Source organism: Neolamprologus brichardi, chromosome 17 (genome assembly GCF_056152115.1).
Source record: "Neolamprologus brichardi isolate AB-2024 chromosome 17, ASM5615211v1, whole genome shotgun sequence".
Lineage (NCBI taxonomy): Eukaryota > Metazoa > Chordata > Actinopteri > Cichliformes > Cichlidae > Neolamprologus > Neolamprologus brichardi.
The window spans coordinates 495,001-509,493 of record NC_142120.1 but is presented as its reverse complement, the minus strand read 5'-3'; the positions used below and the strand labels follow the sequence as shown (position 1 = coordinate 509,493).

Below are 14,493 nucleotides of genomic sequence, written 5' to 3'. Positions count from 1 at the left end.
ATATAGTATTTGCCAAAAAGCAAGCAAAATGTTTTCCTTGGTTCTCCTGAAGTTATCCAATCAAAACACTGATATGATTTTGAAACATCACAACAGTCTAGTCACAAATCACTGAGCTGTGTCGCAGTGCAAAAATAACTCCTGATGAGTTTCTGAGCCACAAACCAAAGCAGCTATCACGTGTGGATCTGACTCAAACCAGCTCAAGCTGGGGTAACTTTGAACATCATACAGCTGACTGCAGGTTTCCCCAACTTTCATAATGACTGAAATGGCAGCACTGATGGGCTGTGAGGTCACTTTCATGATCAGTAATTTGCAAACTGTCATGACGATTGATAAATGACCACGAGTACCATTCACAGTCGGGGAAACGCTGAAGTCACAGTCTAAGAAGGCTAACCTGCCACGTTTCATATCCTCCCTGGTGAATTTGATGTGTCGCTCCATCGAGTTAATGAAATGTGGAACGTCCTGAGATTTGATTTTCACCCAGGTGTCATCCACAGACCTGAACCAATGGCTTGGTGGTGTTCCAGGGTGTTTAGCAAAGCCCTCTTTACTTCCATGTACAAATTGGCCACGATGGGTGAAACTGGGAGCCCATCGCACACCCATGTTTCTGCCTGTAGCACTGACCCTTGTATGTGAAGTAGATGGAATGAAGACACAGTTCAAACACACTTGGTCGATGCTGAGAGTGGTCTTGCTGCTGAGGTTGGGGTCATCCTGTAATCTGTTGTGTTCTGGATGTGGTGTTCACAGCTGCAGGGTTGAGGATCGAAGCCAGAAACTTGGAGATGTTACAGGTGACAGTTGATCATGCAGACGATCGGTCTTAAAGGTGCTCCCTGTTTATGTATTTTCAGTAAACCATACAGACTTGGTACAGCTTCCCCTGGGTACAGCCTGTGGTATAGTCCGGTCAACAGCCTGGTCTTGTTCTAACTGCTTCAGTCTATCAGCCACTTCCTGTAGCCACTTCCTGGGTCTCGTTTCAGGGGCTCAGAAGTATTCTCATGATGGTATTTCTGGTTAAAACTGTGCACCTGCCCTCGTCTGCTAGAAGGATGATGTGTTGTTGTCATTACTCCAAGCTGATGTTGGATGCTGGGGGCTTTGCATTGCTGAGACAGGCTGAAACCTTCGTCTGTAGCTGCTCTGCTTCCACATCTGCAATGTTGTTGTTTCGAGTTGCTGTTGCTGTGGCTGTGATCGCTTACACTTGCAGGATTTGTCTCGGCGTCACTGCAAAGCTCAACCCTTTTGCAGGGATGTTTTTCTCTGCTTGAGTGAGTACACAACATTTTCACCCACATGTCCACATCCTCACCATCTTACAGCTCTGAGTTCAGTCATTCCCAAAATCTCTGAGAATGGGACTCATGGCCATTAATCAACAGTCATGACAGTTTGCATATTAATGATCATAAACTGACCTCACAGCCCACTGTTCATTCAGTGCTGCTGGTTTCAGTCATTGTGCAAATGTCCTGTTTATAAGGTTGAAACCTGCAGTCAGCTGAGACTGAAGACGTCACCTGATGACGAAACGTTTCTCCCCTTCCTTACCTGCATGATTGAGCATGCATCAAAAGTACAGCACTTGCATGGTAACTGATACAAACTGTAACTGATGAGCAGTATTTCTATTAAGAATAGATAAGGAGGTGATATAAACAGTTAAAAAGATTAGCTAGACTTGTATGAGACAGTAAATGTTGCTTTCAGGAGAGATAAAGGATGTGTTGTGTGTCGAGGGATAGAGCTTAAACCCCTAAAGTTTTGTCTTCAGAGACTTTTAAGCATCATTTAAGGTCTGGCAGTGTTCCAGCACTACTCACTGAGCAGGACCATTAGAAACTGTGTGGTGTGTGGCATCAACAGTAACGCAGATCTGCAAGAAGACCAAGAAGACACTGAAACTGGAATCACGGAGACTTCCTTTGTTCTTATGTGTGCAAACAGAGTTTTGTTGATGTGCTTTGCTTCGATCGTGGCTCAAGAGTTGGGAGTTCGTCTTGTAATCAGAAGGTTGCCGGTTCGATCCCCGGCCTCTCTGTCCTGGTCGTTGTGTCCTTGGGCAAGACAATTCACCTGCCGCCTACAGGTGATGGTCAGAGGGGCCGATGGTGCGATATGGCAGCCTCGCTTCTGTCAGTCTGTCCCAGGGCAGCTGTGGCTACACCTGTAGCTGCCTCCACCAGTGTGTGAATGAATAGTGGAGTTGTAAAGCACTTTATAAATGCAATCCATTATTATGATTATTATTATTATTATGCTCTGTTGACCGTGGCACTCAGAGCCCTCGAGCTTTCTTGTCCTCTCAGTAACTGTCTCCACCGTTCTGCAGCAAAAAACTTTGAGCTGGTTCACTTTGACAGGCTAAGTTTAAATTGGGTGGATGTGGAGGCAAATAACAGGTGAGTTTAACACGCCCACGCACACACTCCAGTTTTCTTCATCTCTGCTTCCATCACCCTCGTTTTCCCTCTCCTCGTGTTCATTCAAGCCATGCGTCCTTTCCTTCGTCCTCCTCTGTTTAGTTGTGCCAACAAAGTCAGCGTGTTATTAAGAGTGAAGATGGGATCTGCTCGTGAAATGTGCAGTTAGTTGATTGGCTGGCCTCAACCTGTGGAGACTGATTGTTTCTGACGGGCAACGTTTCTGTCATCAGCTTGAAAAGACGACTTGCACCTAAGAATCTATTAAACTAACAAAACTAACTAACAATTCCTTCTAGTATTCTCAGTACTTCACACTTCATTTGAATAAAACCTAACTGTCCGTAATCGGCAGTAAACGTGGTTTCTAGCTGGGAAAGGTCATCAACCGTTCTTATGTGGCTCAGATGTTTATAGTGTTAGATAAGGAGTTGTGTCCGTGTGAATCACTGATTCTATATTTGTCCTTTTTCACTATCCTCTGCATGTCATTAACTCTACATTTCTTATTTCCTTTCCCTTTGCCTCCTCTCTCTGTGTGTCTGCTGTTTTGTGTAGTTTGTTTATGTTTCACAAGCACAAAAATACCTTTGAATGTTTTGTCTCCTTTTCATCTACCTGCCAAAAACTAGCTTTGTTTGAGAAATGGGACGTCGACAGTTGTGATAAAGAAGATACTTTCTCCACTCCAAGGAACAAAACTAGAGATTAACAATAAAAAAGTCAGGATAACTGGGCTGAAATAAAATTTAGGAATGGAGCAAACTTGTTAAAATAGCTGCTTCTGCAATAACTTGGCCTACTTTAAGTAGGTTTGCATGTCTAAAATCTGGCTTAATACCTCTTCTGGGACCTCTCCTGTACCCAGATGTGGGAGGAGACCTGGTCAGCAGATACTTTGTAACCATAGTTCAAAGGCTCCGTACCTGCAACAGTGGTCACAGCGGTTTCATAGCGCCTTGAGACGACTGTTGTCGTTTGGCGCTGTATAAATAAAATTGAATTGAAAATATAGTACGTGTATGTAGGGGTCACGACACTATATTGTACATTCTTCTAAAGTGAAATGTCTGAACGTCTGTGTCTCTGTGTTTCCTTGTGGCAGATCGGCTCCCAAGTCTTCGTCGGAGCAGGGAAGCAGCAGTGACAAGAAGGAGCGTCCTATGAGTACCATGAGCGAAGCGTCAAACTACACAGGTGGCTCCGATTACAGCACCTTCACTGGCAGCCCAGCCACCACAGTCACTACTGCCATTACCACTTCCACCTCATCTACACGGGTTAGTCTTTACCTGAACCTCATAACAAGAGTGAGCCACACTGACTCATCAGCAGAGGCAGAAAAGCTCTTTGTGCTGTGAATTCAATCATTTCTATGGAGGTCACCTGTGCTGTCGATGAAGAAAACAGAAACTTTTAGCTGTAACTCGTCTTTTTTCTGCTTTTGTGATGCAATAAGTGACTTTATCTCCACTCTGAGTCATTACCTGTGTTCTGTAGTGAGTAACAGAAAGAATAATGTGTGAAAGTCTAAATAAAAACGCCTCATTTCTTTGATTTTAACAACATTTTAATTCATAAACACAAAGAAGAAGACGACGAGTGGAGCACTGGGACACATTGTGTCCACCATGTTGAAACCACGATGTAGTTAGACTACAAAATGCACGTCTGACATGTTCTAACCCTGAGCCATCACACATATGTCTTTGTAAGTGTATTTAAATTACTCACAATTTACCTCGAATTGCACAAACATCGAAAAAATGTCTTATTTTGCAGTTGTGATAGTTTCTACTAGGAGTGTTTATTTTTAGGAGATGCTATCAGAACGAGTACATAACTGACACTTTGAGTCCTTAAACTCCTGGGGGAGCAGGCAGCCGTCATCTAGTGAAAAACAACTACTGAAAAGCCAGCTGAGAGCTGACAGCATTACCAGAAGTAATAAATTCACTGTTCGACTGACAATAGCGGCCTCCACTGGTTGACCAGGCTAAGGCAGCCAAACGACCAGCTTGCCCAAAACCACCAAGAACAGATGCCCTCTCCAGGAGATCCTGTTGTCCTTCATGTTCCTATATGCTTGCAGATCCCAACTTCTGCAGCCTACAAGTGGAAGTGGACCATCCCATCATAACCCCTCCATTTGAGTTAGATTTTAAGGGAATCACGATTTTAAATATGTTTGGGAATATTTCCCTAATATAATATTATTTATAAATACACCCGTCTAGCGGTTAACTGCATAAGTGCATGGAGGCAAGACCTCAGAGCATACTCCATAATGTGTTGTACATTATTTTATGTATATTATATGTAATGTGGTATTTTTCAATTATTGTATTTACCAACATCAAGAAGTCACAATCAAAGAAAGACCACACCATGGTGCATGTTTGAACAAGGAGAGTTTACTCAAAACTATTTATTAAACAAATAAAACACATTTTTTTAACCACCAAAAAATACACGTTCAAAGCAACACAACAGCCCGATATCAGACAGGACACCGCTCTGTAGAGTGGGCAGTCAGTTGGTTTTATTTTGTGGATTCAAGCTGCTCTTCATATTTTTGGCCACCAGATGTCACCAGAGAGGACTGTTGTAAAGCTTGAGTAATGAACCGTTTTTCAACACAAGCTTCAGAAAGCTTCATTTGGCCATCACTGCACAGGAATGTGTCCACAAACAGGTCCGGGAATCTATACAGAGACGATGGTTAGTTTAAGCCTTAAATAGCAGCAGCACTACAGATCAGCAGCAGGTGGTGGCAATCAGCCCAGGTGAGGGGGCCACAGGTGAGAGCCCAGTAACAAGCTCCGCCCAGGCAGGCAGGTAACAGTGGGGAGGAGAGAGAGAAAAACACAAACCAAACCTGTAGCCAGTCAGAGACATGTGAGACACTTTTCTGTCATTTAATTGTTTATTCCTGATCACTCTGCTGTGTGAACCATAAAAGAGGATTTTAGGAAAAGCTGTAAAACTTCTGGAAATACAGTTAAAAGTCCAACATGTCTGTTTGTGCTTGTTTGTGGTGAGCTGCTGTTAAAACAAGGTAAGAATTACAAACGGCTTCCAGAGCACGTTCAGGCCTGTGAGACATTTCAAACACACTTTGTATGTAGTTCGTTTATAGTTTAATACTGAACTGTAAGTTTAGTCTTTTTCAAGAAGGTAATTTTCACTGTGACCAGCTCGTAGTTTTATTCTGTTTACAGGTCTGCAGGTCTGCAGGTGTGCATTTAAATGTATCTAATGTTTTCTCTATGAAGCTGTTGTTATGCATCCAAATTCTCCTCATTCATCATCTATCAACGTCTTCAAACAGCCTTCTAGATCTTCCAGAAAAGTCCACAACTTTGGCAAGAGGTCCAATTCAATCAAGAGGAACCCGAATGCCCCAGTGGTGAGGAGCAGCTGGCTTTACAAACAGGTAATGAGGAAGGGTTGGGGTTAGTCGTTGAATTTGTGGAATTCTGGATCTGGTGTCCAGACTGCCACCATATAGATGACTTTTGTCTCTGAGTGATTTCCAGTCAAAATATTGATTGTGTTGACTGTTTCACCAGTCAGTGGACCAGCTTAGTTTACCTAATGTAATAAAAATTTAATCGTGTATGGGTCTGTACGTATCAAGGAGAATCGTTGCTGTGACCATTACTAAACATGTGTGTTTGAAAATAATAACGTTCTCTATAATTGTTACATTTTACTCACTGATGACCTTTGACCCTTTCAGGACAGTACAGGCATGAAGCTGTGGAAGAAGAGGTGGTTCGTTCTGTCTGACATGTGCCTCTTCTACTACCGTGGTGAGGACACACAAACACATGTTGGCACTTTAAGAAAAGTTCAAGGCTTGTCAGCCGTGTTTACCTTTCACACAAATATCCAGATGTGGAAGATATTCACTGTTTACATACGAGGCCTTTATTTCTGCGTAGTATATTTGCCTGATGTCGTAATAAATATACAGCAAAGGTTTTACACACTTGTTATCCCTCACACGGCATCATAATAGTTTTCAGTCTCTGTGATGAAAACTGTCCTTTCAATATTGATTACAAGCGTGAGTACACCTTTATTTAGCTCTTTCATTTCAAAGAATCTGTCTATGGTGGTAAAAACGTTGTCATGGCCAGCAACTTCAACTCGTACTCGTCTGAAACCTTATTGAATCAGATTGCTGCCATAAATATGTTTCAGACTTTTCTCTTTCGTTGCTGCAGATGAAAAAGAGGACAGCATCCTAGGAAGCATCCTGCTGCCCAGTTTTCACATATCGATGTTGTCGGTGGATGACCACATCAGCAGGAAATATGCCTTTAAGGTAAACACTAGTTTTAAAGGTTTGTCATGTTATTATTATTGATGGCAACAATCCACGCTACTTTGTAACTAACTTTTCGTTTTTATTGATTTTTATTTTCATGTGACAGCAATTCAATCCAGTTTTATTTCTACACCAAATCACAACAACAGTCACCTCACAGTGCTTTATACTGTAAGGTCGACCCTGCAATAATAGAGAGAAAACCCAACAATCATATGACCCCCTATGAGCAGCACTTTGGTGACAGTGGGAAGAAAAAACTCCCTTTTAACAGGAAGAAACCTCCGGCAGAACCAGGCTCAGGGAGGGGCGGGGCCATCTGCTGTGACTGGACGGGGTGGGGTAGGGTATTCACAGGGTTCACAGTGTGCAAGTTATGGATGTAAAAAAGGTAGAAAGTCTCAAAGTTTCACCTTGACGAGGTTGATGTACTGACCCCCAAAGCTTTGATCAGAGGTTTGAGACTGAAAGAGGCGTCCATTTGTAGAAACACCCCAACAGATCCCGTGTCCTGCCTCGTGCACACACTTGACCAGACCAGATATCAAACATTTTACTGTTAGTTTTAGTTGAGAGGCTGTGTCTGAATTTCATGGTTAAAAATGCTAACACATAGATGTGTGTATACTTGTACACATAGAAAGTTTTGTGTTGGGCAGTTCAGTGTGATACTTGTGATAAAATCCAGATTTGGTTCTCGCACTTCTGTCTTATCTTATTATGGCTCTCCCTCTGTCTTCAGGCCACGCACCCCAACATGCGGACGTATTACTTCTGCACTGACACAGCCAAAGAGATGGAGTCCTGGATGAAGGTCATGACAGACGCTGCTCTCGTCCACACTGAACCAGTCAGGAGGTTGGTGCTACCCACAGGCATATGTCAGACAGATAAGATGGTGTGCAGATGTGAGGTACACACCTACTGTGCAGTGACACAGTTTTATATCCCACACATCGCAGGGCTTCATTTATGGTGTGTTTTATGGCCTCTAAGGAGCTTGGATGACCTGGATGAAGCTTCACAGACATCACAGCCTCTGAAAGGATCGAATCAAGAGTTTTATCCTTAACTAGCATGAAGCAACAACATTTGAGCCCAATTTATTGTTTCTGACACCACTAAACTTCCTTTTAGCATTTAAGCACGACTGTCCAGATTCAGCTGCAGAAAGTCAGAGACGCGCGCATGAAGTTAGAACAAAAGGAGTACTTAAATGAGTCATGCAGGCATGATTTGCAACATGCAATTCAAAGCTGTTTGTGCTGAAAAAAGCGTGTATCATGTTGGTAATGTGGCTGTGATAGTCCCTCTAAGAACAGGAAAGCATTAGGAATACCAGGACTTATCAGAATCAGTTGGTGCAGGTGGTTTGCTTGACCATGTATACATGCCGAAACGTTGTTCTATCCTGTAGTTCTTCCCCGATTTAACTTTTACATCGAATCACAACAAATGACTGGTATTTTGATGCTGCAGAGCAGAACATGGAGTAGCACAGGAAAGGGCAGGAACAGGGCACACATGTCCCACAAACGCATTGGAGCCAGTGGAGTTGGTCTTTGTGTTTTCAGACATTGTTGCACATCATGAAAACTCCAGAGCGCACAGAAGCCTCATCTTTAGTCACTGGTATATCTGGTATAGATCGTGACACTTTTCTTCTGTTCTCGGTCCAGAGGATACACTGAACAACTTCTTGCTAGTTTAGCACTACAACGATGCCAGTCATCTGGTAACTTTTCCCCCAGTGCCTGTCTCAACGTCTTCCTGAACTCTGTCCAACAGTCTACTTCCACCACGGCTTTCACCTGAAGCTGCCTGGCTACGTTCTCCCTGCTGCTAGCTTCCAGTCTTCTCTCTCTTGCACCTCGTGTATATGATGTAGTCCATCTGCACCTTCCTCTCTTCCTCTTCTTTCCATGCTAAAACCTACTATTGTGTCCTTCTGTATTTCTGTCTTTAGCAGCAAACTTGCCTAACATCACCTGTTCCCTTCAGCTACATGTCCACTGAGGGGACACTCTACCCCTTCATCTCTGCCAGCTGACAGCTGTGGGGTTTAAATCATCCAGTCAATTTCCAGCTTCAAACACAACTCATGATGTTGTCCGACTCTTTACCGTCACAACATTAGTCAAGATCAGCCGTACACTATTTGTCTTTGTGTCTACGCCATGGTAGAAAAACTTGAACCTCCAATGCCCATGTTCTCCTGTAGACTCATCTACCTACCTTCTTTCCTTCTAATCAGCCAGCTCTCTGCCTTTGCCAGTCACAGTCTGCTAATCACAGACCTATGGTCCCTAATCTCACCTCCTCACTCCTGCCTCTCCTCCTGTCTTGGTACCATGAACACACCTTCCTCCTTTCCTCTTCCTTTGTCTTCGGCCCACAGTAGCACAGTTTCCACCGGCGTCCTGTTAGCCAACAACACTGGAGGTGGTCGTTGTTGACCCAGGCCCTGAACGATCCGGTATGGAAAGCTCATTCTTTGTGATCCACATGTTTTGATTTGGTCCTTCCTAATTCAACCCTCCTCATTTACCTGGGCTTGGGCACTAGAAAAGCTCTGGCCTGTGACCGTGTGGCTGGGTACTCAGCGTCACATATCGACTTTGAGATGTTTTTCCTGTTCAAAACAATAGTAGAAGATCCATTAGATACAACTGACATGGCAGCAAAGATGCAGTAATCAGTCTGACTGAGCTTCAGTGTCTTAGAGTAACGCTGTATGCTGCTCAGGTGTGACACTCGGGACTGTGTTATAGCTGGGAACCATCACACTTGGGTAATTTTCTTACTGATTAGGTAAACTACCCAATACGTGTCTGTGAAGGTTCTCAGTCATCCAGGTCATCGTAGTCAAAGGAGCTTGCAAAGAAAAGCGTCTGGACTTCTTTAAGTTACTTGAAGACGTTTCACCTCTCATCTGAGAAGCTTCTTCAGTTCTAAGGTCAAATGGTGGAGAGTCCCAGATATAAACCTGGTGGGAGTGTCCCCCCACAGAGGGACAAAAGGACCCCCTGATGATCCTCTAATCGCCTGAGCCAAGGTGTGAAACCTGGCCCCACCCTATCATGTGATTTCCTGAGGTCAGATGTCCCAGGATGTGAGTGGGCGTTAAGGCGTCTGGGAAGGATCTCAAAACTGGATTATAGATGGCAGAGAGTTGGTGTCGTAAACCACCGCCTCTGTTCAAAGATGGTCGCTCCACTGACCTCAGGAAATCACATGATAGGGTGGGGCCAGGTTTCACAATGAGCTCACCTGAAACTCTGGCTGATTGGGACCCACACCCAGTTTCACACCTTGGCTCAGGTGATTAGAGGATCATCAGGGGGTCCTTTTGTCCCTCTGTGGGGGGAAACTCCCACCAGGTTTATATCTGGGACTCTCCACCATTTGACCTTAGAACTGAAGAAGCTTCTCGGATGAAGGTGAAACGTCTTCAAGTAACTTAAAGAAGAAAAAACGACACATCAAGGCTCTGTATTATTCTGTATTTGTTCATTGCGATGCTTCATTAAGGCTCTGCTGTAAATAAAGGATACTTACAGAAACTCTACTGAGTGCATCCTCCCTGCAGTTTTGCATCATTAGAGGGTTTTTGACAAAAATATGAAACTTCTGAGAAATCGTGGACTCAAAGGTTGACTGACAGAAGGTGAGAGGAGCGGTCTCACTGACACAGGGATTGTCACAATAAATGTCTTTCCTTATTTTGTTGAATTCCACTTCCTGTTTCTTCTGTCACAGAACGGACAAGTTGAAAGGGGACCAGCGGAGATCTCAAGAGCCGAACAACCTGCTGAACCACAGAGTCCTCACACGGCCCGAGATCCAGAACAACGAACGCAATCGAGAACCTGCGTGTCAACACTCGCTGTCGCAGGTCGACGACAAAAGGCAAAAAGATGTGAAACACAACGACCAGAGGGAGCAGGAGTACTACACCCTGCAGAGGGAGGGGGAAAGGTACTCTCTGAAGAAAGAGGGCGTGAGCTACATGCTGCAGAAGGATGGAGATAGGTATCTCCTGCACAAGGATGGAGAAAAGTACCTGCTGAGAAAGGATGGGGAGAAATACTCGCTGCAGAAAGATGAAAAGGTGTACACCATTCACAGAGATCTGGAGAAGTGCGGCGTCCGTAAAACAGATGAGAAACACGCGGTGACGCCGGCTGAGGAAAAGTACGCACCCTCCAAAGATGGGGAGAAGTATCTGCTCGCCAAAGACGGAGAGAAGTACGCGCTGCAGAAAGTAGGCGATCGCCACACGCTGCAGAAAGATGGGAGGAAGTGCCTCTCTCAGAAGGAGGTCCGGAGACAGCTGTCGCTAAAGGAAACCGACAGGTTCAGCACCATGAGGGAGAAGGATAATAAGTACGGCACCATACAAGTTATGGACAAATACAGCACGATGAAGGAAATTAAGAGATACAGCTCGTTTCGAGAGGCGGATAAATACGCGACTCTGAGGGACGCAGAGAAATGTGCTGCGGTTTGTGATAAATACGGCTTTCAGAGAGAGCCGAGCGCCGACAGGGCTCTGACGAAAATCAACAGCATCAAGCTACAACCGGCCCAGGCCGCCGCCATCGCAGCCGCGGTGTCTGCGTCTCGTCAGAGCCAGGCCAACATCAGCGCCCAGAAGCCTGCACAGGTCGGCGGCTCGGGGTGTGGAGCAGGGGAGCAGCAAAGCGGCTGCAGCCCCACGGAGGTGGACGGCAGCAGGGTTCCCGTGAAGTCTCCGGTCCAGGAGCCAGAAAAGGGTTTGTCCAGGACCAGCTCCATCCAGCAGCTGGAGCACTGGGTCCATCCACAGAGGAGAGGCCTGGACGATACCCCAAAGAGGTGAGCAAAGCAACCTTTCATTCAGTGCATTTAAAACTGTAACGAACAGGAAAAATTCAAAATACACCGTTACACAAGTAACATGAGTATGTTTAGACAACCTGTGTGCTCACATATTGTGCTGGCATGTTCTTCCATCCTGACCTCCTTCAGTGTTTCCCTTACAGTTGTTTTTAAGGACCACACAGTAGTTTGTAAATTCAATCAGGAGGAGCCCGTTTACATGGAAAGACCATCTCTGAATGGAGGAGGGGCCTAAGGGTCCATCTGCTGTGACTGCAGCCATTCCCCAACTCTCTGTGAATGGGACTCATGGTTATTGATCAGTGGTTGTTGATCAATGGTCATGCATATTAATGATCATAGACTGACCTCCCAGCCCATTGTTCATCAGTGCTGCTGGTTTGAGTCGTCGTCCTGGTTATAAGGTTGGAAACCTGCCGTCAGCTGGACTGAAGACGTCACCTGATGATGAAGAAACGTTTCTCAGGGCTGGACTCGCCATCGGTGGGCCGCTCGTCATTTTTCGTTTTTATGGGCCGATGGGGTTTTATGTCTTTTCTTTTAACGGTATAAATGAACGGTGGTGGATTGGCCAGTTGGTCATGATCAACTCTGGGCTGGACCAATTACAGCCGAGGAGGTCGAACTTTAAAGTTGAGGCGGTTTGTGCCGCACTACTTCAGCTAGAAAGTTGATAATTCAATCATGAAACTGATCAATGATCAGCTGATCGGCTTTTCTCTGCGCCAGAAACAGGAAACCGGCGGATGTCGCGTTAAACAACAGCAGCACGTTTAAGCTTGATCAGCTGTTGTTAGAATTTATTTAATATTAATTTCTAGTATCAGCTGATGTTTGTTGGAGCCACAGCTGTAAAGCTGCTGGTCATGATGGTTTGGATATGTGGTGAGAGGGAAACATGAAGATGAAACCAGGAGATGTCCTTACTGAATCATCAGAGCTGAACAGGTGATGGAGAAACAGGTTTACCTTTTAGGTGACATGAATGAGTTGAAGTTATGTTTCTGAGAGACAAATAACACCAGGATCCTTTTCTAAGTAGCTGACAGCTGGTAACTGTGCAGGGGCGGGTCTAGCAAAGTGTTGCCAGGGGGGCAGGTAGGGCATTAACAGGGGGAGGGGGGCACAAAGAAATACTTTCTTATTCTCATTTAAAATGTCTCACTTTTAACAAATAATTATCTGAATCTTACAACCAAAGTTTTCATCTGATTAAAATGTGTAGAAATCATTATTGTATTCAGTAAATATTAAGTCTAGTATATATCCTAGTAAGTTATAGTATTCTTTCCTTTGTTAAGGCACCATCTGTGCAGTCTGCAATTCTGTTGAAGAAAGATGTTGAATCTATTTAATTACTGGAGAGAAATAACAGATTTCTGTGCATTTGTTTTATACGTGCATGAAATTAACAACGTTTTTGTCAATTAAGCATCTTGAGGCAGAGGGTGGGGGAGTGGTTCCCTATTTTTGTCTTTTCTTTCTTTGCTGGGAGTTGGCAACCCTATTAGTGAGGTATATGTAATTATAAATTAGGTTGTTTATATTTTTGCTAAGTACTGTTTAGAATACCAGAATAGGGAGGATGGTGAGGTTTAAGCTTATTATAAAGGCTTTATGGCTTTTCCTATAACACCATGGTGGGCCGGGCTGATTCTTTGTCCCAGTCCAGCCCTGATGTTTCTCCCACTGAAAACGTCCAGATGAACAGATGTTACTGTACATCCAGCACTTTAGTAACAGGTGTCACGAAGTTACCGAGTGAAGGCCAGCCTTCCCTGCAGTCGGGACAAACTAAAAGAGCTATATGCATTTTTTCTTATTTTCCAGTGTTACATCGTACCAGACTTTACCGAGAAACATGCCCAGCCACCGTACCCAGATTGTCCCCCGCTACCCTCAGGGGTACCGCACGCTGCCCCGCAACAGCATGATGAGGCCTGAGAGCATCTGCAGTGTGGCGGGCTCGGTATATGACCGGGCCCTCCATCCAGCCTCCACGTCTGCGGTTAGCACAACAGAGAAGAGGAAATCGATGAGGGATGACACGATGTGGCAGCTCTACGAGTGGCAGCAGCGGCAGGCCTTCTCCAGGCAGAGTCTGGCCCAGCCAGCAGGTACACGTTACAAATAACATCGATTTCTTTCTGCAGTTGTATAAATGGCACCTATGCCTTTTCTGTGTTAGTACCATAGACTCCCTGCATCCTGTCTGCGCTGGATACGCTGCTGCAGTTGTGTTAGTGTTAAATGTTCTGGTAAGCCAACAGTGACACGTTCTCCTGTGCTGTTTGTGCTTCCAGGTGTGGGTCATTACGGCACGCTGCCCAGCATTAAGACCATGGGCAACATCTCCCAGCATGCCGTGGCGCACTCCATTCCCACCTCCCCATCTCACGGCTCTCTGGCTCTGTACAGCACGTTCTCCCCTTCTCGTCAGCAGGTTGCTCAAAATCACAGCAGCTCCCACTCTGAGGTTTCTTCGCCCATATTGAGGGGGGACGTGACTCTTGACCGCCGGCACAGGACACACCTTACGAAGGTAACGGTCATGGCACAGGAATCCACTTAAATATTCATCATGCAGTTGAATACAAAACAAAGGTGCACCAAAATCCAGCTCTGGCTGCTGAACTGTAGCAGAGGCTGCTGGTTTAAACAGTAATAAGTACATGAAGAGTGAAGCCGTTTTGCTCGGTCCAGTCTTGGCATTAACGAGGACTGAGGAGATGGTAGGTGTGAGCAGCACTGCAGGAGCATTAACAAACGGTATGACTCGGACAGAGAGATAAACAGGCTGTGAAAGCTAAAAGGCAGGAGGAAAAAATCAGA

At 44.9% G+C, this 14,493-nt stretch overlaps 1 protein-coding gene across 7 annotated transcripts in view; it reads left to right on the top strand.

Moving 5' to 3' along the window:
• The window catches only part of LOC102783814 (pleckstrin homology domain-containing family A member 5-like), a 128,299-nt gene that overhangs the window by 76,337 nt on the left and 37,469 nt on the right, over positions 1–14,493 (top strand). For all 7 annotated transcript variants that reach the window (XM_087830746.1, XM_087830749.1, XM_087830747.1 and 4 more), the window contains 8 exons: positions 3,550–3,724; positions 5,776–5,880; positions 6,187–6,259; positions 6,677–6,777; positions 7,523–7,638; positions 10,540–11,637; positions 13,492–13,778; positions 13,965–14,203. In XM_087830746.1, coding sequence (XP_087686872.1) covers positions 3,550–3,724; positions 5,776–5,880; positions 6,187–6,259; positions 6,677–6,777; positions 7,523–7,638; positions 10,540–11,637; positions 13,492–13,778; positions 13,965–14,203 — 2,194 coding nt within the window. The remainder of the gene's footprint in view (positions 1–3,549; positions 3,725–5,775; positions 5,881–6,186; positions 6,260–6,676; positions 6,778–7,522; positions 7,639–10,539; positions 11,638–13,491; positions 13,779–13,964; positions 14,204–14,493) is intronic.